The sequence below is a fragment of the Miniopterus natalensis genome, chromosome 8 (assembly GCF_054644295.1).
Source record: "Miniopterus natalensis isolate mMinNat1 chromosome 8, mMinNat1.hap1, whole genome shotgun sequence".
In the NCBI taxonomy this organism is placed as follows: Eukaryota; Metazoa; Chordata; class Mammalia; order Chiroptera; family Miniopteridae; genus Miniopterus; species Miniopterus natalensis.
This window is the reverse complement of record NC_142088.1, coordinates 68,067,268-68,091,084: the sequence shown is the minus strand read 5'-3', so window position 1 is coordinate 68,091,084 and position 23,817 is coordinate 68,067,268. Positions and strand designations below refer to the sequence as shown.

At 35.9% G+C, this 23,817-nt stretch overlaps 1 protein-coding gene across 5 annotated transcripts in view; it reads left to right on the top strand.

Moving 5' to 3' along the window:
• R3HDM1 (R3H domain containing 1) overlaps positions 1–23,817 on the top strand; it is a 108,934-nt gene that overhangs the window by 73,838 nt on the left and 11,279 nt on the right. For all 5 annotated transcript variants that reach the window (XM_087819879.1, XM_087819878.1, XM_087819877.1 and 2 more), the window contains 4 exons: positions 104–255; positions 14,975–15,078; positions 17,073–17,242; positions 23,007–23,151. In XM_087819879.1, coding sequence (XP_087676005.1) covers positions 104–255; positions 14,975–15,078; positions 17,073–17,242; positions 23,007–23,151 — 571 coding nt within the window. The remainder of the gene's footprint in view (positions 1–103; positions 256–14,974; positions 15,079–17,072; positions 17,243–23,006; positions 23,152–23,817) is intronic.

The following is a 23,817-nucleotide window of genomic DNA, read 5'->3' as shown; positions in this document are numbered from 1 at the left end:
ATCAGGGGTTTACTGTACTTGAAAAGTTTGTGAAGCCTAGAGATATTAACATTTGCAAGGTTTTGAAGAACCTTTTTCCTTTAAATTGTCTTTCAAATTTTAGGTTTCACTGCCTCAAGGTTCTCAAGGAATTGCCCATCAGACTTATCAACAGCCTGTTATTTTCCCTAATCAATCTAATCAAGGATCTATGCCCACAGCAGGAATTCCAGTTTACTATAGTGTCATTCCACCTGGCCAACAAAATAATTTAAGGTGAGTATGACTAAAGAAACCTATTCCTATAGCTTGTCATTTTTTATCAGAATTTTGGTCTGTTGCTAATTTTAAAGTTGCCTCAGGAGCATTACCTGAGATCATTCTCTAATGTAGAATAGAAAAACTATGATACAATCAATTTCTCTACTATTTCTTTTAATAAAATTAGTATAAGCAGTGCATTCCATATATAAAGAGTCAAATTTGCTCTTAAAACGAGTCTTTTACTTAAGTACAATAAAATAGTTGGCCACAAAGTTTAGAGCATTTGTTTAACATTTAAGGATTTTGCAGGAGTTTGATGAGAATATATTTCCTTTATATAATGTCAGCAGCAAAATATCATACTGAAATTTGTCAGACTCATTTTTTATCAGTAAAGGGAGGGAGGTATATAAGAGAAGCAAATGATAGCAGCTCTCTGTTAAAGCAAGTCCTGAAGTATTCCTTTAGCTCCTTCAACTTGGAAGAGCAGAAGCTTCTCTGATAAGCCTAATGTGTTAAAATAGTAATCTTCCTTTGAATTGGGTACCTGTAGTTTGTTGTTCAGAGTGTATTACAGTTCTTCATTTAGTCTCGTGACATCCCTGTAAGGATGTCAGAGGGGGCCTTAGTGCTCTTAATAAAAAGGAGTCCTTAGTTATAATTGCTGGTAAGAGGTTGCCACCCAGTATAGTTACAGGTGGTATTTTGGGGTGAAGAGGGGATTGACATTCTTGCTTCATTGAATCTGCTTGGGAAATAGGGACTTGGCTTTCATTTTATGTGTTGTCAGAAACACACATATACACACACACAGGGGCTCACATGGCTCTGTGGCTGCCACAGATTGAAGAAACACAAGTTGTTTGGAATCTCACAGGCATCTTTGGAATTTTAATGAGCCCAGCTTTTTTGAGATAGAGCTGCTACACAATAAAAATAGAAATGTATACTGCACTAGATTTCCCATTTGTTGTGTGAATTTAATTTCTATAAATAGGGAGAAAATACTCTCAATTTGAGCCTCTTTTTCTTTTTTTCAATCCTCGCTCGAGAATACATTTATTGATTTTAGAGAGAGAGGAACATCGATGTGAGAGAGAAACATCGACTGGTTGCTTCCCATACACGCCCCTGCCCCCATCAGGGATATAATACCTGCAGCCTAGGTATGTGCCCTTACTGGGAATTGAACCCTCAACCTTTTGGTGTACAGGACAACGCTCCAACCAACTGAGCCACCGCCAGGGTTCAGCCTCTTTTTCTAATGTCTGTAAGTTTGGGACCTATAATGCCAGTTCAGTTTCTGAGTTGTCAGCTAGAGACAGGATTCTGTGCTAACGCAGGTGGAATGGATATTGCAAAGATTGCTGAATATATCTGCTTTTTGAGCCAAAGTGTAACCTTTCATTTACCTGAGAGAAAATTACCAAAGTAATCATTCCTTTGTAGGGCAGAGGCTGAGAGAAATAGGTATTACTTAATACGGAGACCAAAAGACACCTGTTTTTATGTTACTTCTGTATGCCTACATGCAGGGTAGAAGGGCTTTCATGAAGGAGGAAAATGAAGCCTGTGAGAATCTGTATAACATGTTTCTTATATTTATCAATCCCTTGAAACAAAAAATCATCTTGTCTATGTACTTCTGAGGGACCTGGCCCTGGGAGTGTGTGTGGAGGTGAGAGAACACAATTCTGGACCCCTCCACCCCCTTTACTTTCAGCCCTATTTTAAGCATGATGGCAGAATCCAAAAGCTGTCAAGTACATGCTGGTGACTACGCTTTGGAATGAACTATACCTACTTTTAGTCCCTGAGCCTGCTTTTCCAAGGAAAATAAAAATTTGAGACCTATTCTTGGCCTGAGGAATTGCTTAGAAGCATAGCAATTAAAAGATAAGAGATTCCTCAACAACCTCCTACTTGAATCTTGAGGAAAAGTCTTTGAAATTACTCACAGATTAGGACCATGACCTAGATGAGGCTGATATATTTGAAATAGCTAGCTATAAATTGATAGTAGTGATTGGTTACCATGTAACAAACTGGCATTGATCTATTCCAACTACAGATGACCAATGTTAGAAATAGAATGTTTTGCATATAAAGCAGGAATGTGTATCCTGTCAGACTTGTATCCTGGTACCTTTTAGACTAGTTATGTGATAGAAAATCAAGTCATATATGGGATTAATTAAGGACACCTTTGGGTGAAAAACATTTGTTAACTAAGGACTTTTTTCAAAATATAATAGCAATCTTTACAAAAATTTTATTTCTAGTTTGGGGCAGTATTTAATGAACAAATTGCCATAATATTCAGATTTCTACTTAAAGATCAACTGTTGGCATTTATTATTAATCAGATCATTGAATTACCATCTATGAGTTAATATATAGACCATCCCTTTATAAGTCTAGGTGTAGTAGCTTGTATAAATTTTATTTTACATATACCAGTGTATTTACATACAGAAGAGAGGTTTATCTGAATTTACACACCTAAAACAGGCCTGACCCAGAGTAGAAGCTTGGTACATTTATACTGAATGAAAACACTTCTTTAATGACAAAGGCCAACTTACACATATGTGTTTGTACACATATATAATTAATTCTCATTTATATATCATATTATTGGCATTAATATTATTTTATTTCTGTAACTTCTATATACTTTTTAATTTTTTATCACAAAGTCATGCTTGTTGGCACAGTGAAGCAATCAACATAAAGATGTGTAAAAGGAAAGCTAACCATCATGTTCCCACTCTACCCCTACCTCCATGTCACCAGTGCTCACAAGCTGGTATGCATTCCGTTGGTATTGGCCTGCTCAGACAGACATGTGCACATATAAATACACACACATTGGAATTAGTTGGCAGGTTCTAATGAGGTAGACATTACCTTGCATTTTCCCTTATTAATATATCATGAATATCAGATGAGTATTAGTCTAAAACATTCAGTTGTGGGTTTTTCGTGGAGTTTTTTCCTTCTAATTTCTTTACAAACATAATTTTGCATAAATGGGATCGTGTCATACAGACAGTTTTTTGTTGTTCTGACCTCTCCACCCACCTCATCCCTTCTCCTTGGGTCATTTCCCACAGGTGCAGTCTTGGTAACCCGTGTTTCTACCCTAGGTTGTGTCCTTTTCACTTTTCCCTTACACCTAATTGTATACTAACACAGATGTGGGTGTGCAAACATGACGAGATTAACTAGCAAGGACACATGAAATGGAGTTTATAAATAATTTTACATGTAAAGTAATCTAAAACTTGTTTTATTTAATGTGGTTGTGTGTGTTTATATATATGGTTATGGTATTGGTATATAGTGAGAATTTAGTCCATTTATTGTTAGTATTTAGTAATATAGTATTACAACTGGCACAGTAGTTTTTTTTTCTGCCAGCTTACATTTGTTTATGCATGTATTTATTAACTGCATGCCTCATTGGTGGTTGTGCCATTTTATCAGAAGCCCAAATGTATGCCATATTCCTTGAGGCTCTTCATCATGGAATCTCACTGATCTGATATCGGGGCATGAGATGGTCTAAATTGTTACTTTTTTAGATATGTGTATCTTGTGCCATTAGGCATTAGTTATCATGTGGCATGGTGTGGTTATAAAGAATAGGGCTTTGAAATCAAACAAAACCTTACTTCAAGCCCTAGCCAGTTTGGCTCAGTGGTTTTTCCTAAGTCATCAATCTTTTTGTGCGCAACTTCATATAATAGAACTTCTTTGTGAATACCTTTTATATATGCATAATTTTTGTCCATTCTCCCATTTCCTTGTTTGTAAACAGCATTGTTGAGATAAAATTAACATGCCATAAAATTTACCCACTTAGCCCTGGCTGGATAGCTCAGGTGGTTAGAGTGTTGTTCTAATATGCCAAGATTGTGAGTTTGGGCACATTACAAAAATCAGCCAATGAATGCATAAATAAGTGAAACAACAAATCAATGTCTCTCTCTCTCTCTCTCTGCCCCCCTTCCTTACTCTCTCTCTCTCAAATCAATTAAAAAACAACAGTAATTCACCCACTTAAACTATACAATTTAATAGTGTTTAGTATATTCACATATGTCAACCATCACCACAGTCAATTTAGAACGATTTCATCACCTCAGAAAGAAACCTGAGGTGAAAGCAAACCCATCAACAGATAAAGTATGGTGTGCACATACAGTGGAACGTTACTCAGCTTTAAAAAGGAACGATATTCTGACACATGCTGCAATGTGGACAATCCTTGAAGACATTATGCTTTATGAAATAAGCTGGTCACAAAAGGACAAATACTGTATAATCTTACTTTTGCAAGGTACCTAAAGTAATCAAATTCATAGAAACAGAAAGTAGGCTGACAGTTGCCTGGGTCTGGGGAAGGGAAGAATGGATAATAACTGTTTGATGGGCACGATTTCCGTTTTGCACCGAAGGGTCTTGGGTTTGATTCCCAGTCGGGGCACATGCTGGAGGCAAAAGATCAATGTTTCTCTCTCCCTCTCCCTTCCTCTTTCTTGTAAAAAAAAAAAATCACATATTCGCTGGTGAGGATTAAAAAAAAGAACGAAAAGTTACTTCTGTATGGCTCTATTCTCTTTTACCCCTTTTTGTGGTATTGTTATACAAATGAGATTAATGCTATACACAATACATTGTTATAAGTATTACCTTACCATCTGTAGGCATTTTGTTTACTTAGCCCAATACAGCTTTGGTTCCTCCCACCTCCTTTGTACTGTTATTGGCAAATATATTAGACTTCTATAGGTTATATATCCAATATTACATTATATACATATTTTATACAGTGGCTTTTTAAATCAATTAGAAAAAAAGGAGGAAATATATTCATTTCTACTATCTTACAATTACATAATTACCTGTACTTATTGTATTAGTCTGTTCAAGCTGACATAACAAAATACCATAGACTGCATGGCTTAAACAACAGAAATGTATTTTTTCACTGTCTGGAGACTACATATACAAGATCAAGGTGCCAGCAGGGTTGGTGTCTGGTGAGGGCTCACCCTTAGGGTTGCAGACAGCCACCTTCTTGCTGTGTGCTCACAGGGCCTTTCTTCAGTATGTGCAAAAAGAGAGAGCAAGCTCTCTAATGTCTCTTCTTATTATAACCCTAATCTCCTTAGACCAGAGGCTCACCCACATGACTTCATCTAACCCTAATTGCCTCTGAAAGGCCCATGTTCAAATATTATCACATTGGGGTTATGGCTTCAACATATGAATTCAAGGGTTGAGGGGGGTGCAAACATTCAATCCATAATCCTAGTACTCTTTATCCTTTCATCTGGATTCTCATTAGTATTTCTTTTAAGGTATGTCTGCCAACAACAGATTCTCTCCATTTTTCACTTTATTCTTTGAAACATAGCTTTGCTGCATATAGAAATATTGGTTGGCAGTTTTTCTTTCTTTGACCACTTCAAATATATTATCCCACTACCTTCTGGCCTCCATCATGTCTGTTGGGAAATCAGCTGTTAATTTAATTTAATCTGTTTAATTTTATTTAATTAAATTTATCTATCAATTCAAGATAGATTATTAGGGTTCCATTATAAGTAAGTAGTCATTTTTCTCTTGCTGCTTGTCTTTGACTTTCAGCATTTTTATTTTTACTATGATGTCTCTTTGGGTTTCTTTGCTTTATCCCACTTAGAGTTCCTTGAGGCTTCTGAATATGGTTAGGTTATTATTTTGCAACAAATTTGGGATGTTTACAGCCTTTATCACTTGATATATTTTTTCGGCTCCTTTCTTTCCTCTCTGATAATCCCATTTACACATGTTGTTGTGTTTGATAATATTTCACATTTTTCTGAGGCTCTTTTCTCTCTCCATTTTTTTGTGTGTTTTTTTAATATGTTTTTATTGATTTCAGAGGGAGAAAGAGAAAGGGGGAGAGAGAGAGAGAGAGAGAAACATCAATGATGAGAGAGAATGTCCATTGGCTGCCTCCTGTGGATATCGATCCCACAACCAGGGCATGTGCCCTGACCTGGAATTGAACAGTGATCTCCTGGTTCATAGGTTGATGCTCAACCACTGAGCCCCATCAGCTGAGCTTCTTTCCAGTGTGTGTTTTGGGGGTTTTTCCCCTCCTCTCTGTTCTTCAGCTTATGTAATTACTATCAATTCAAGATAGATCATTTCTGTGTCTTATAAATATTCTGTTTGTTAATGTGACATTGTTACCATACCTTCTTTACTTCCTTAATCATAGTTTCCTTTGGTTCAGTCGTGGTCTTTTCCTGATAAACATGAAAATCTTTTCTTTCTCACAGGGAGTTTCTGTTCCCTGCTTTTATCTAAGGTATGGTTCACACTTTCCTGTTTCTTTGCATCTCTTATTATATACTGTCATAACTCTGGGTACTTCCTAGTGTTTGCTTGTATACTTGTTTATAGTGACTGACTGGGTTATTTTAGCGAAGTCAATTTAAACCTCCCTTCCCCTCCCCCCTGCCTCACCTCCAGTGTTCAGCCTCTAATGCTGTTCCCAAGCACGGAAAGTTTTGGGTAGTCTCATAGTAATCCTGAGATAACAGTGGTTTTGGTGAGGCTCTGTTCCTCTCTTCCTTGACAACACACAACTCCACTTACTGCCAGCTGATTGCTCTGTTGTTTTCAACAGTGCCCTGATTCATAAATTGTTCTACAAAGTATTCCAATTAAAATCTGGCTCCTTTGAATGAAAAACTTCTAGAGTCAATGTTTGATTTTTATTCTGACCTCAGGAAGGTTTTGTCCAGCTATCTTTTTACCTGGTTCCTTCCTTCAAACTAAGTTTAGCCTAAATCTTTAGTCTAAATCTTGAATCATCTCCCAGTTATCTTTATTATAACCTGTACTATTCTTGAGAGCACCTGTAGGCTTGAATTTCTTCCTTCTCTGTTGCAATTGAAGATAGTTCTTTTGAAAAGACATCAGGTGTTCTTTATTGCCTGTTTTATCCCCAGAAAAATTTCTGGGCCAGGTACCTGGAGCTGGGGATGTGGACAATGGTAAGCTTCTCTCCAAGTGGCAACCTTTTATGAGTTGAACACTTGGAGGGTGAGGCGACCACAGCCTACAGTCCTCAGCTTACCTCTCCTGACATGGAATCACCACTTCAAGAGCTGGGGCAAAAGTGATCAGGCCAGGACCCCAGTATTCTCAGTATGTCATACAATAGACCTTCTATTACACAAGTGGAGGTTGGGGGAAGAGGAGTTCCCATCTGTCAATGCCATTCACTCTGGATTTAGCTTCTCTTCTAGGAAGAAATTCCTTTATCTGTGTGCTGTGGGGAGAGGGAGCTCTGTGTTCTTGGCTGCAGTTGTCTGGAGTAGACTCTGTACCTTAATAAAGCTGGGAGGAGACAAGAGAGAGCAGTCTTAGTTTAAATACCAGACTCACCTTTCTAATCATGTTTTGAAAGATGTTCTTATTTGCTCTTCATCCCCTGGACCTTTCCAGAGACTTTAAGTAGTTACATTTTTATAGTTTTCACTAGTTTCAGTGGAGTGCAGGTTAATAAGACTCATAGTGTCATGCCAGAAGTCAGTCTGTAATAGGTGAAATTTTGATTCAAAAAAAAATAAAATTATAGTATTCTGGCATCCTGTCTTTTAAAATTGTACTTAAAAAGATTTGATGAAGTTGTTTGGGGAATTGGATCTGTGTTCTTAGCTATATCGTATAGGTGTGTAAGCATTGTCCTCAGTGCCAATGCAATTTTATGGTCTTACTCAGGAGATGACTTAATAAGTAGCTAAATTATTTCCAGAAGAACAACTTAGCATCAGCTATACTAAAACTAAACTTATTGTTTGACAGATGTTGTCCACTGACAGCTGCTTGATGATAGCTGGTTTGTCCTACTGTGTCGGTCAGAATATGGCCCTTCTCGAAATCCACCATTCTCCCAGGACCACCAGGGATATCATTGTGGTTGAATGTGTTTAATAATAGCTGCCCTGCCCTGGCCAGTTTGGTTCAGTGGTTAGAGCGTTGGCCAGCGCACTGAAGGGTCTCTGGTTCAGTTCCCGGTCAAGGGCACCTACCTGGGTTTGATCCCCGGCCCCAGTTAGGGCCTGTGTGGGAGGCAACCAATTGATTTGTGTCTCTCACATCGATGCCCTCCCCCTCCCATCCCTCCCTCCTTTCCACTCTCTAAAAAAAATCAATGGGGGGAAAATCCTTGGGTGAGGATTAATAAAAAATAATAATAGCTGCCCTTACAGTTCTCAAGCTAAAGGCATCTTTTTTGTGATATGTATAGTGTAGACCCTTGAGTCTCACACAAGTATTTGACAAATACAAAGTTCATTTTTAAGGAAAACATTAGCTCTTACTGCAGGTATTTCTGCATTCTACCTATTTATCTAATAGGAGATAATCTTCTCTTCAGGCAAGATTTCCACCCCAGCCCCTCAGGTTCCTAGTAAATTACGAACTGTGTCTTATATCTTGTATCAAAGGACTAGATTCCTCTATAATTAACTACTTGCTTTAAATTCATCATAGAATACAGTTGGGATATGTATACAGTCCAGCACCTGCCAGAGGCTTAAATGCTTTCTTGCTTTATCATTCTGGCAGAGTTGTATAATCCTCTGGGTTCACCATTTTATCTTGCCTGCCAGGAAACACAAAGCTAGATTGGAGCTCTCAATAAAAGCAACAATCATATCCCACATATCCCAACTCCTTTTTTGTTTTGTCTTAAATATTTTTCTTTTTTTACTCTTCCATTTTTTAAAATATTTCATATTTGGGAATAGATGAGCTATAAGTAAATATGTCTATAAATTTGAGCATTTAACTGGAAAGCCCAGAAAAAAAGTCCATTTGCATATAAGGGAAAACCCAAAATTTTATCCAATAAAAGTGTCATTTGACGTTGAATTTCATTATATTTTTTAATAGATACCCTTATCACAAATATATATATTGTAGAAATCACCTTGATTTGCAAAAAGCTTATAAGGCAGAAAGCTAATATTTTCTTCCAGAGACAGCAAGCCTGGCTGAGCATCTGACCTTCAGATTAACTGAAGATTTATATTGCAGAAGATTAGTATTACTCTCCTGGCCTCACGCCCTGACATCTGTTAAAGATTTCTGAAGGAGATTCAGATTATTAGTTAAAATTAAATCCCTGATACAACTTTTCAAAGTCAAACTTTTCAGGCAGTTATCAAAGAATATTTTTAGTGTTTATTTTTTATAATTACAAAATGCATGCACACCTTTTTGGAAAATAAAAAAACATAAATTATCAAGAATAAGCCATAGTCCCACAACCCTAAATTGACTACTGTTTGTTTGTTTTGGTAGGGGGGGTTGGTTGTTTTTTAATATCTTTTTATTTATTTCAGAGAAGAGGAAGGGAGAGGGGGATAGAGACAGAAATATCAATGATGAGAGAGAGTCATTGAGTGGCTGCCTCCTTCACACCCCTACTGGGGATCGAGACCACAGCCTGGGTATGTGCCCTGACTGGGAATTGAACCATAATCTCCTGGTTCATACGTTGGTGCTCAACCACTGAACCACACCAGCTGGACTTGACTACTGTTTTCATGTTCATATTTTTCTGTTAGTTTTTTTTCTTTTCATATATAATTTGAAAATAGTTGAGATTCTATTGGGTGTATTTTGTTCACTTGATACCATGGTTTTCTGTGTCATTAAAATTTTCTTTGTAAATTTTTAATGATCACTGTTCAATTTTATGATACGCAATAATTTGTTTAGCCTGTTATAGACATGTAGATGATATCCTTTTTTTTTTTTCCACTTTATTGATCCATCTTGAATGCAACTTGAATTTCTTCCTTGGCATAGAGTCGTTAGAGAGCAATTACTAGGTCAAAGACATGACTGGTTTTAAAAAATTATTTTTTCTTTCAATGTTATTTTGTATTAGTTTTAGGTATACAGCTTAGTGATTAAACAATCATATACTTTACATAGTGTTCCCTTGATACTTCCAGTACCCTAACTGATACCATACAGAATTATCACAATTATTATTGACTATATTCCCTATGCTTTACTTATATCCCTGTGAGTGGTTTGAAACTATCAATTTGTGTTTCTTAATCTCTGCACCTCTTTCACCCAGTCCCAGACTCTCCATCCCTCTGGCAACAACCAGTTCACTCTCTGTGTCTTTGAGGTTTTTTCAGTTTTGTTTGTTCGTTTATTTTGTTCTTTAGAGTTCACATACAAGTTAAATCATATGGTATTTATCTTTCTCTGACTGAGTTGACTGACTTATTCACTGAGCAAAATACTGTCCTCTAGTTCTATCCATATCATCTCAAACAGTAAGATTTCATTCTATTTTATGGCCAAGTAATAGTCCATTGTATATCTGTACCACAGCTTTTTTATCCACTTGTCTATTGATGGGTTGCTTCCAAGATATGACTGTTTTTAAGATAGGACTTGGTTGGGGGTTTTTTGGTTTTGGGTTTTGTTTTTTTTTTAATTTATCTTTATTATTGAAAGTATTACAGATGTCTCCTTTTTTTCCCATTGATCCCCTCCACCATGTATCCACCACCACCCCCAGGCCTTCACCACACAATTGTCTGTGTCCATGGGTTATGCATATATATGCATATAAGTTCTTTGATTAATTTCTCCCCACCTCCTCCCTCAACCCCCCTTCCCACTGAGATTCCTCAGTCTGTTTCATGCTTCTGTGTCTTATTGATAAAATCTTCCTTTGATTTGCAATCCCAATGGCTGTTGATTCATTTTCATTGTTTTCATGTTTCATAAATGGTGACATATCTCATTTTCATTTGGCTCTTTGATTATTACTGAAGTTGTATATTTTTTCATTTGACTATTTGTAGGTTGAATTATTTGGCCAAGTCTTTTATCATAGTTTGGCAAGACAGGTGTTAATCACCTATATATTGATGAGAGAGCTGACATTCAAATAAATGTTCAAAGTCACAAAATAAGTGGAGTTTGAACTCAAATCTGTGCTGCCTTCTGACACCCAATTCCTTGGTCCTTTCCACTAGGTCAAGTATTAAATATTAAAAGTAATTAAAATAGATAGGCATGTAACATAACTTGAATTTGCAAGAATATCTAATAAATATATATACTAATACCAAGCATTAATTTTCACTCATACTATGCCATGTCAGATAGATTACCATGTTCTAATCAAAGTGGCATCAATACTGCCCATAAAAGGCCAATTTTAGGTATTCATAAAGGGTTGTATGATATTTTTTTAAAAATTCTTCACACTTTGGTAGACTGCAGTAGGTTTCTGATTTTAAAAATGTGTAAAAATATGTAATGTGTTTATCATTTTTTCCATCATGGTTTTGACTCCAAAATACAGTAAAAATGAGGAAATAAATGACTGGAGCAAAGGGGAATTTCTACCTATGAATTATCATAGAAGATTATAGGTGAACATTATAGAAAACCCAGAAGAAGAAACTGGTTGGATATTTGTATATCATTTATCAGTCTCCACTGATCCTGTAGAGGCATTTTGCTGCAATTTGATTGGCTGTTCCATACACTGAGAAGAAGCAGCTCCTAAAAAGTATGGCAAAACAATTGGTGTAAGTGGCAAGACTAATTTTCGTTGCAATGACGTTTAATGCCTTTCAGAGTTGATATTATTAATGAGTTTTAATTTACACATTCATAGGTCTAAGTCAGTATTTTTCAGAAAGTTTCAGACCAAATGTGTTCATGAGACTGATAGTTTATTTTTCTGTTCAGGGTAGAATATGAACTTCAAGGATTAGGCCTGGCCTTTTATTTTTAAAAGTCCTCTTTTTTCTATTTCTGTCTTGTCCTCCAAAGGAGAAATTTTTGAAGTTGCTCCCTTTTGGGTATATTATATATTTGGGTTTGTTTGTTTGTTTTGTCAGTCCTCACCTGAGGGTATTTTTCTCACTGATTTTTAGAGAGACTGGAAGGGAAGGAGGGAGGGGAAGAGAGAGAAAAGGAAACATCGATGTGGGAGAGACACATAGATTAGTTGCCTCCTGCATGTGCCCCTGGATGAACCTGCAACCCAGGTATGTGCCCTTGACCAGTAATTGAACCCTCGACCCTTCAGTGCATGAGCTGATGCTCTTAACCACTGAGCCACACTGGCCAGGGCCATAAAGTGAGAGTGGTATTTAAAAGCTGACTTTTATGCTTTTCTCTGATGTGTTAGATTTCTGCCTTTGTCAAAGGCAAATTAGATGATAAGTGAAAATAGAGCATTTAAGAGATTTAAGAGGGCTGTTTATTGTCCAGTCTGTGTTCCTTAAAGTATCTTTTTCTCTGTTGGGAGAGATTAGTAGTCTTGGAACTCAGTTTTGTAATTCATTTACCTAAGGGATAATCTAATGCTAGAAGAACAATTTATACTAATTATAAAACTAAAACCCGCTAGAGTGGTAAACTGGAATAACACTTTCTAATTTAGTAGTGTGGGATATATCACTCATCTCAGTGACCTGAATATTCTGGTCCCTAATCTAGGTGGCTTCCTGTCACCCGTGTGTCTCATAACTTAATTAAGCCATTAGGATATTCTTAGCGAACAAGATCAGGGTGGGAGCATTACATGGCCCAAGGGTACATTTACTCCAGTTAGAACCTAAAAATCCTTTTACCCTGTGGTGAAACTTTGTATTCTCCCCAGTAATGGCACATTTACAAACCTTGTCTTAAGCTGCTGTATTATTTCCACACGTAGCTAATGCTCACATAAACATACTCCGATCATAATTAATATTAATTTCAGAAAGCACTATTTTTACATTTTGTCATATGGTCCAAACTTACTTTTTATGAAATCTTCCCTTTACACTTCTTTCTTTTTCCCTTTTATTGAACCACACTGAGTTACTGCCACTAAAAAACAACAGAATTTTAATTGTTACTAATTGAAGAATTGTGAGCTGAATCAGAGAATCATTTTATAACTTTTGTGGACATTTTTAAGTATTTATAAATGTAAACAGAGTGTACTCATTCTCCATGTACCCATCACTTAGTTTCTACAGTTATTAACTACTGACTAACCTCTTTTCATCTAAATTTCTGCATCTTCCGTATTATTTTGAAATAAATCTACATATCATAATTTCATTCATGAGTATTTCAGTTTAAGTATCCCTAAGAGGTGCGTGTTTTTTTAATTTTTGTTTGTTTTAGAGGTGGGAGAGCAGAGAGAGAAAAACATCGATTTGTTGTTCCACTTATTTATGCATCCATTGGTTGATTCTTATATGTACCCTGACCCAGATCAACCTTAGCGTATCAGGATGACACTTTAACCAACTGGGCTACCCGGCCAGGGCTACTAAAAGGGTTTTCCTGTGTGGGTTTTGGGTTTGGGTTTTTTGGGGGGAGGGTTGTTTTGTTTTTTTTAAACTTACATAATTACAATACTATTTCATATCTTTAAAATTTTAACAGGTTTTTTTTTAAATATATCTTTATTGATTTCAGAGAGAGGAAGGGAGAGAGAGAAAGAGAGAAACATCAATGATGAGAGAGTTGTCATTGACCAGCTGCCTCCTGCACACCCGTGACTGGGGATCGAGCCTACAACCCGGGAATGTGCCCTGACCAGGAATCAAACCAAGATCTCCTGGATCCTAGGTCAATTCTCAACTGCTGAGCCACGCCGTCAGGGCTAGTGAATTATATCAAATATGCAGTTGATGTTTATATTTCCAACTGCCCTATTAATTGCTTATATTTTTACACATTTGTCTTGTAGAGTGTCCCATAGTCTGGTCTTTCCTGATTGTGTCATCATAGTGTTTAATGTCTCCCTGTATTCTCTATAATTCAGTAATTGGATCTAATGTTGTAATTTTAATGCATTACATGATATATAAGGGTAAAACGTTGTTAAAGCTTGGTTAAGAAATAATACTATATAAAGAAAGTTTATTTAAATTGTGAAAAAAGACTGGTAAATAATAGGGTTTTATATTTAAATTAAGGTTTCTGATTACTTGAGAATTCTCAGAGAGAATTAATAGTATCTCTCTATGATTTGAAACTATTTTCCTGAATGAATTTGCCAGAAAGAGAAAACTTTAAAGGCTTCTTATGACAAATTTCATATTAGACTCTCAAAGACTTACAGTTTACAAATACAGCAATAACTTGGGTTTATGCTAGCAGCCTTTTTGTTTTTAATCAGCATTTAGGTTAGAATATGTTAGAACCATGTTCTATTGTTTCCTTTATTCTTAGATAGTACATTTTTAAGCAATATGATATTTTTTTCTGAGTCTCATAATTGTCAGACTGCATATTCTATTTTCTAAAATACAGCTTAGTAAGATCCAAATAAATTACCTTTTTATTTTATGAAGTTAGTGAGTTAGTTTTTAAGTAATCATTAGAACAATACAAACATATTTAGAATAATTTTTAAAAGAGTAAGAGCAATGGAATTAGTTGTTTTTTTCGCTGGTTTTAAAAATTAGTATTATTGCCATAAACATAAGATAATTATCCAAAAGATAATTATTTATAACTCACAGAGAAAAGAGTGACTTTTTTTGCTAATCAATTTGAAGAATAATTTATTTAAATAAATTTGTAGGAGCGTTTGTTCAAAGTATCTTTATAGTCATCTCCGTCTCATTGTGCTGTGTTTTGTGTGTGTTTGGTATTTCCCCCATAGCTCATCAGTAGGTTACTTACAACATCCAGGATCAGAACAAGTACAGTTTCCTCGAACTACTTCACCCTGCAGTTCCCAGCAGCTTCAAAGCCACCAGTGTGCAGGTATGAATAGACAATCGAACAAAAGGTTGATGGTTTTTCCATTTGAGAAATAATGAACTTAAGTTCCTTAGGCATTTCTAGAAAAAAGTTTTCAACTTGTTATGTGCTGAGATGTATGTACCCAGGATATTTAGGGCACCGTGCAAAAATCAGAGCTAACAGGTTCAGTCTACTGCCTTTACTGCCGCCACTACCACTCCACTCTCCTTTTTCTCTTCCTCAGGCTCTTATTCCTTCCTCACCTCATAAATATTGATGTTCTCTGGGATCTTTTCCTAGGCACTCTCATTCTTCTTCAAGGTCTTCCTAAGTAACCCAGTCACCTCCTAGGCCTCAACTGCTGCTTTTTGCCAGCACCTCCCTAATCTTATTTCTGCTGAGACAGGACCATATAGCCAACTCTCCACTGGACATTCCTACCCAGATGTGTCAAAGGGACTTTAGATTTACTATTTACTGTTTTTTCCTCTTTCTGAATTCCTTACCTTGCCTATCTAGGAACTAAAACAAAATTCAGTCATAATTAACTCCTTCTCTGTTCTCCCCTTTCACGGTCATGCCCTCACCATTTCCTCAAATCTGCTACTTTCCTTCCCCACTGCTGCTACTTTTCATGTCTTATTTGTAGTGATCTCAGGTGCTTTTGCTTATTTCATGTTTCCCCTACACCCAACCTTTCTTCTCCCCAATACACAAGCACATACATAGACAGTTCTAAAATTACTGTCCTGAAACAGAAGTCTCTTCATGTCATTCCTCTGAATAAAAAATTTAGCATGAATTCTCTATCGAAACTAGCAAGTATGCCTCTTGTTTATACTTATATGCTCAATTCACACAGAACTTTGTTTCCAGAATACACTATGCTTTTTTATGCCAAAGGCACTTTTGTACCTATTCTTCCCTCTGTCTGGAATGCCTATCCACCATCCTATGTTGGCCAAAAACCTGCTAATCCTTAAATTTTGACTCAGAAATTACCTCTCCTACAAAGGCTTTCCTAGTCCTTAAAACAGAGTATGTTGTTTTTCTCCCTGCTTCCCTGGTGTCTTAAACAATCCTTTATCAAAGCACCTTATTTTATTGTAATGATTTATTGACATACAGTCTATGAGAAACAGAGAAATAATAAATGATTATTAAATAAATGACTAATAGTGGCTGTATCCTACATGGGCTGCTGTGGCTGAGGAGAACTTTGAGATGTCCCTAAGCAGTCAGCCCTCTCTGGTTTGCCTAGCCAGGTCAGGTTGGTTCTGTTTCCAGGGAACTGGGAACTACCATGGTTACTGCAGTGCAAACTGTGGTCCTGTTGGCAGGGCATAGGATCCTTCTTTACCTTACACCGAAGTGGTGAGTGGTAGGCAAGGTATATGCCTAATACCAGCAGTGCTGCAGTACTGGTACACAAAAGAAATAAGTCAGATGAGAAGATAGATATAATACTCCACTTATCTCTACTGTACAAAGTGTTTTGACATACATGTAAGCATCACAGCTCTTTAAAATCAGCCAAGGAGGTCTTCCTAGCCTCCTTTTTCAGATGAGAAAACACAATAAAAAAGCTTAAGTTTTCCCAGAGTCATAGGGCACTTCAGGGTACTAAAGCTGTGCTTTGTTAATTCCATTCTCATGTCCCAATCTCTTCCACTGCATGAAATTGAGTTACTAGAAGATAACTTTTTACTGTATGTCAAAGTTTCTGTAGGATAATTTTTCCCAGTTTTTCTTTGTATTTAGAAAAATGCCTGTTTTAAAATTAATTCATTTTTTTAAATTAAGCACTTTTATATATATATCAATTGTGCTATAGTTTCTGCAGTAGATAATTGGAACAATACACTTTTAGCAAGAAGCACTAGAGTTGAAATCTGCCTTACATATATAATAGTAAAATTTTGTTCAGAAATGTAAAATTGTTGCCATTATCTTGGTGTTTAAAGATGCTATCTGCTAAAGTATACTGATTGTAGTATTCTAATTCTGATTTTCAGCTGTGCCACCTCCACCAGGTGGAGGAATGGTGATGATGCAGCTTAACGTACCAAACAATCCACAATCTCGTGCCCACTCACCCCCACAGTGGAAACAAAACAAATATTACTGTGATCACCAGAGAGGACAGAAGTGTGTGGAATTTAGCAATGTAGACAATATTGTTCAGGTAAGATGCTTAATTTTAATACTTTCAATATTTTAGTCACAGAAGATTGACTCAAAAAGCATGACACTGAATTTGAAACCTGAAACAGATTAGTAAAGAAGTTTGAATATTTTTTATATCCAGACAGTTTTTTCAATATTTAAATATTACTTCCCAACTTTTGCATGTTCAAAAAAAATATTTTTAATCAGAAGGTAAATTAGGTCTAAAATTTGATAAAGAAAAATAATTAAGCAGTTATCCTACTTTTTTTCATATAAACTGTATTTTAGTGTAACCAGAAAGTTGATGAGGAAACACTCTTTATCATAGAAGAAATACAATTAATAAATGTAAAAGCAATGGTAGAATTTAAAATCACCATTTTGGAATATTATTAAAATAATGGATCAAGGAAAAATTATAAGTAAATGCCAGAAACATTAGGAAAAGTTTCATGGGGAACTTTAAAACGGATATATGAAGCAGCTGATCAATTGTAGCATCACTAAAAGTGGGTCAACCAAACATTACTTTCCTTTTGATGCGGTGTAGAGGAAATGAACAGTATCCCATGATGTACTCTTGCAAAAAAAAAAAAAAAAAAGATTGACCCTTAATCTAGTCAAGCCTCTAAGTCTAGAAAATCCAGGAAGGAAAAAAAACAACTTATATAAATATCATGACCTTATTTTCCTGGACAGATGCGCCCCATTTCTTTAACAGATAAATAGCATTTTGAAATGAAGGCTGTCTGTTATAGATTAAAAGAGACTGAAGAGATATAATAATCAGATGCAACATATGGATCTTTCTTGGATACTGACCAACCAGTCAAAAGATGTTTTTGGACAAAAAGTGAATATTTAAATATGTTAATTTTTAATATGGTAATGGTGGTGGGGTTTTTTTAGTTTTATCTCTTAGAAATATTTATATACTGAAATATTTTCAAGTGAAATGCTGTGATATCGAGACTTACTTTAAATACTTTAGAGGAGAAAAAAGCAGGGGAAATCACAAAGTTGGATGATGGGTAGATGGAAGTTTGTTATACTCATATTTTTTAAAGATATACAAAAAATATTTACAATTCACATGACAAAATCATAGCAAAATTAAAAGGTCAACGGTCATTTATAGGCTAGCTCACAAACTATATCTAACCAATGGCCATTAAACAGATGACAATGTAAAAAATATTTTTTTATTTATATGATTGGGAAAACTTAGAAAGACTGTTCATTTGCACTGTTGACAGAGATATGAAATTACACACTCTTGTGCACTCCGGGTGGTGCTGTAAATTACAACTCTTTTTGGAGTGCAGTTTAGTGACATTTTTCCAAAATGTAGAAGGTAAATAGCCTTTGACCCACAAATTCACTTCTTATAATTTTGTACAGTGAAAATTGTGGAACAAGCATACTAAAATATGTGTACAAGGATATTTCTTTTTCCCTGTTGTTACATTGAAAAACTGAAAATAGTCTTGATATTCAGCACAGACTCCATACAATCCTGAGAAGACTTTAAAGTTAGATCTCAGGTTGACCTTGGCACAGAAACAGCCTGCAACAATCAATAAACAAGAACAATAACAAAAAACCCCAGGAAACCCTAAGAAAATGGGAGAATCTAAGTTCCATGCTTAGCAGATTACCAGATTCAAATATCCAGTTTTAAACAAGCAAACCCACAAGGCATACAAAGGAAAAGGAAATTATGGCCTATTCGAAGAAAATAAATAAATCAACAGAAATTATCCCTGAAAAAGACCTGATGAGAGATCTCTTAGACAAAGACTTTAAAACAACTGTCTAAAGGATGCTCAAAGAACTAAAGGGTGATTTGAAGAAAGAAAACAATGTATGAACAAAATGGAAATCTCAGTAAAGAGATAGAAAACCTAAAAAGAAACCAGCCCAACTGGCTTGGCTCAGTGGTTGAGCGTCGGTCTGTGAACCAGGAGATCATGGCACATACCCAGGTTGCAGGCTTGATCCCCTGTAGGGGGTGTGCAGGAGGCAGCCAATCAATAACTCTCTCATCATTGATGTTCCTATCTCTCTCTCCCCCTCTCCCTTCCTCTCTCTGAAATCAATAAAAATATATTTTTTAAAAAATTAAAAGAAACCAGAAATAAATTCTGGAGTTGAAAATACCATAATTAAAATGAAAAAAATCACTAGGGAAATTCAATGGCAGATTTGAGCAGGCAGAAGGAAGAATCAGAGTGCTTGAAAATAGGACAGTGGAAAGTATCAAGTCAGAGGAACAGACAGAATAAAGAATAAAGGAAAGTACACAGAGCCTAAGAGACCTTTGGGACATCATCAAGTGGACCCACTTACATATTGTGAGCATACAAGAAGGAGAAGAGAGAAAGGGACAGAGAGGATATTTGTGGTAATAATGGCTTGAAACTTTCCATGTCTGATAAAAGACATGAACATAAACGTCAAGCAGCTCCACAGGCTCTAAGATGAAGTCAAAGAGACCTACATTGAGACACATTATAATCAATCATTCTAAAGACAAAGACAGAATGTTAAAAACAACAAAAGAAAAATGACTTGTCACATACAAGGGATCCTCCAAAGGATTATCAGCAGATTTCTCATCAGAATCTTTGGAGGCTAGAGAGAGCAGGTCAATATATTCAAAGTGCTAAATGAAGAAAAACTGTCAGAGAAGAAAAACTGTCAATCAGGATTTTGCATCCAGCAAAACTGTCCTTCAAAAGTAAGGGGAGCCCGGCTGGGCGTGGCTCAGTGGTTGAGCTTTGACCTAGGATCCAGGCGATCCGGGTTCGATTCCTGGTCAGGGCACATGCCCTGGTTGCGGGCTTGATCCCCAGTTGGGGAGGGAGGGGGATGCAGGAGGCAGCCAGTCAGTGGCTCTCTCATCATTGATGTTCCTCTCTCTCTCCCTCTCCCTCCTCTCTCTGAAATCAATAAAGATATATATTTAAAAAAAAAAAGTAAGGGGAAAATTAAGAATTCCAAATAGCCCAGCCGGGCATGGCTCAGTGGTTGAGCGTAGACCTAGGATCTAGAAGATTGCAGTTTGATTCCCAGTTGGGGCACATGCCCAGGTTGCAGGCTCGATCTCCCAGTCGGGGATGTGCAGGAGGCAGCTGATCAATGGCAGGTCTCTCACCATTGATGTTTCTCTCTCTCCCTTCCTCCTCTGAAATCAATAAAGATATATTTTTAAAAGGGGGGGGGAAGAATTCCAAATAAAAGCTGAACCCTACCCTGCAAGAAATTCTCAAAGGAGTCCTGCAGAGTGAAATGAAAGGACCCTAGACAGTAACAGAAAGTCATATGAAGAAATAAAGCTTTCAGTTAAACTAATAGTATTATATCAATGGTTTGTAACTCCACTTTTTGCTTTGTACATAATTTAAGAAACTCATTTTTTTTATTATCTAAAAGGTAATATTTTTGTAACTTTGATTTGTAACTCCACATTTTGTCTTCTACAAAATCTAAGAGAGTAATGCACTTAAAAGAATTACTAGTTTACAGAAGGCAACTGATGGATCTCTCTCCTCCTCCTCCCCCTCCCCCCTTCCTCTCTCTCTAAGCATATCCTTGGGTGAGGATTTTATAAAAAAGAAAAATTATTAGTTTGCTTTGGGGCACATAATGTATAAAGATGTAACTTTATGACACTAGCAACTAAAAGAGGTGGGGACAGCTGTAAAGGAGCAGATATTTTTGTTGTTAAATTAGTGAAGTTAAACAGGTATTAATTCAGATTAGAGTATTATAACTTTAGGACATTAAGTGTAATCCCCAAAGTAACCACAAAGAAAAATAATCTATGAAGTATATACAAATGAAAATGAGAAAAGAATTTAAACATTTTACTACAAAAAATCAGGTAAACAAACAAAGACAGTAGTGCAGGAATTGAACAAAAATATAAGGCATTTAGAAAAATAATAGCAAAATGACAAAAGTAAGTCCCTCTTTATCATTAATTACTTTAAATATAAATGAATTAAACTCTCTAATCAAAAGACAGACTTTAGATCGAAAGAGTTTGCAAGATACAAAGGAGTTCCAGTACAGCAACAAATGTAACAAATACAAACATGTACCTAATAGGCTATCAAAATACAGGAAGCAAAAACGTACATTTGAAGGGAGGAATAGACAATTCTACAGTAATATCTGGAGACTTGAGTACCCTACTCTCAATAGTGGTTAGAACAACCAGACAGAAGATAAGTACAGAAGTGAAGAACTTAAGCATAGTAAACCAATTAGATCTAACAAACATATACAGAACACTCTACTGGACAACAGCAGCATACACATTCTTCTCAGGTGCACATGAGACATTTTCTAGGATAGACCATATATTAAGCCATGTAATAAGTCTCAACAGATTCTAAAAGGTAGATATCATACAAAGTATCTTCTTTCAACCAGCATCAGACTATAAGTCCTACCCAGAGCAATTAGACAAGAAAAAGAAATAAAAGATATCCAAGTTGGGAAGAGAAGTAAAATGATCCCTGTTCAGAGATAATATGATCTCCCCACAGCATACAGTTGTAACTAGAAAGGAAAAAATAGGAACTTCACAATGGAGAAACCTACCAAACAGCACCTTAACCAAGCTATTGAAATAAAAACATCACCAATACTGTGATGACAAATGGACAGCATGTTCCTCCTCCTATGATGCACTGAGGAGGAAGCAACATCACTTTTCTGGTATTCCCTCACCAAATGTATGTCATGAACTTTTTTATGAGAAAACAGCAAGCAAACCAAAATTGAGGAACATTTCACAAAATAACTGATCTTCATAGTGACCTTCAGAAATGTAAAAGTCATGAAAGAGAAGACTGAGGCTCTCTTCCAGGTTAGAGAGGGTCAAAGAGACATCACAACTAAATGCAGCACTTCACTTGATTCTAGGTTGGATTCTGGACTACAATTTTTTGTTTGTTTTTTGTTAAAAAGTGTATTAGTGAGACTTTCTTGTTTTTAGGAAATAGACAAATTATTTCAAGATGGGGGTATTGTGAGCAACTGATTCTCGTATAGCTCAGGAAAAAATAATAGATAAATCCAATATAATAAAATATTAGCATTTGGGAAATCTGAGAATTATTTGTACTATTTTTGCAACTGTTCTTCTGGGATGGATTTAAAAATAAAATGTTAAAGTAAGTTAATGTGAAAAAAAGAATGAGGTTGATGTAAATATTCTCTCATCCAAAAGTATCTACAATATTATTGTCTAGGTACAAAGGCAAGATCCAAAAATAGGATATATAGCCCATCTTGTGTGGCTCAGTGGTGGACCTTCAACACATGAACTGGGAGATCAGGGTTCGATTTCCGGTCAGAGCACATGCCGGGATTTCAGGCTCCATCCCCAGTAGGGGGTGTGCAAGAGGCAGTCAATTGATGATTCTCTCTCATCATTAATATTTCTTTCTCTCCCTCTCCCTTCCTTTCTCTGAAATCAATAAAAAATAAAAAAACTTTTTCTTTTTAAGTAGGATGTATAGTCTTTTCATTTTTGTAAAACATGGATGTACGGATGCATATGCATAGAAACAATCTGTTACTAGTGTTTATCTTTGGGAATTGGAAGTTATAAATTTCCATAAAGTTTTAACTTTATAATAATGTATGTATTGCAGTAATATAACAAGTACATGTTTATAATCAAAAAGAATAAAAATTGTTGTATAAAAGGAAATTTGTAAAACTCCTGACTAAAATGCTGTCCCATTTTCTTGATGTAATTACAGCACAGCCCTCAACTTAGTAGTCCCATTATTTCACCAGCTCAGTCGCCAGCACCAGCTCAGCTGTCCACCCTGAAAACTGTTCGTCCTTCTGGACCACCACTTTCCATCATACCTCCATTTTCTAGACCTTTTATTCCTGGGCAAGGTAAGTGTGCATGAAACTCATCACAGCGTCACAGAATTTTAAGACATCAGTCCTAATAACTTTGTACCTTACCTGGGTATTGCTATCTTTCAGTTTTCCACAGTAATATTTCATCACTAATTAATAAGTAATTACTAACTTAGTAATTACTTACATTCAGTAATTACTTACATGACAGAATTAAAATGGTTATAACTTATTTTCCTTAGACTCCATTCCTCCATACAAAATGATCTATATTTGTTTTATATTTCTAATTTCTACATTAGAGCAATATGTGTCAAGAGTTTATTCAAAAATTTATTCAGCAAACATTTATTGAGAACTTGCTATGCCCCTGATGTACAAAAATGAGTAAAATGAAGTCTTCATCCTCATGCATTCTCATACTAGGTAGAGAAGCAACACATGAGCAATGATTATAAAATAATATGGAAACCATTGATTTTATTTCCTGGAATTTATTTTAAGGATAAATGCACATAATCAATGTAAACTATTTATGCAGAGTTTATTCTGTACTAAAAAAAAAATTTTTCAAAACCTAAATGTCCTTCAATAAGGATCAGATCATGGTATATCCATATAAGGAATACTATGCAGTTATCTAAAAATCATGGGGTTTTTTGTTTTTGTCTTTTTAATCCTCACCAGAGGATATTTTTT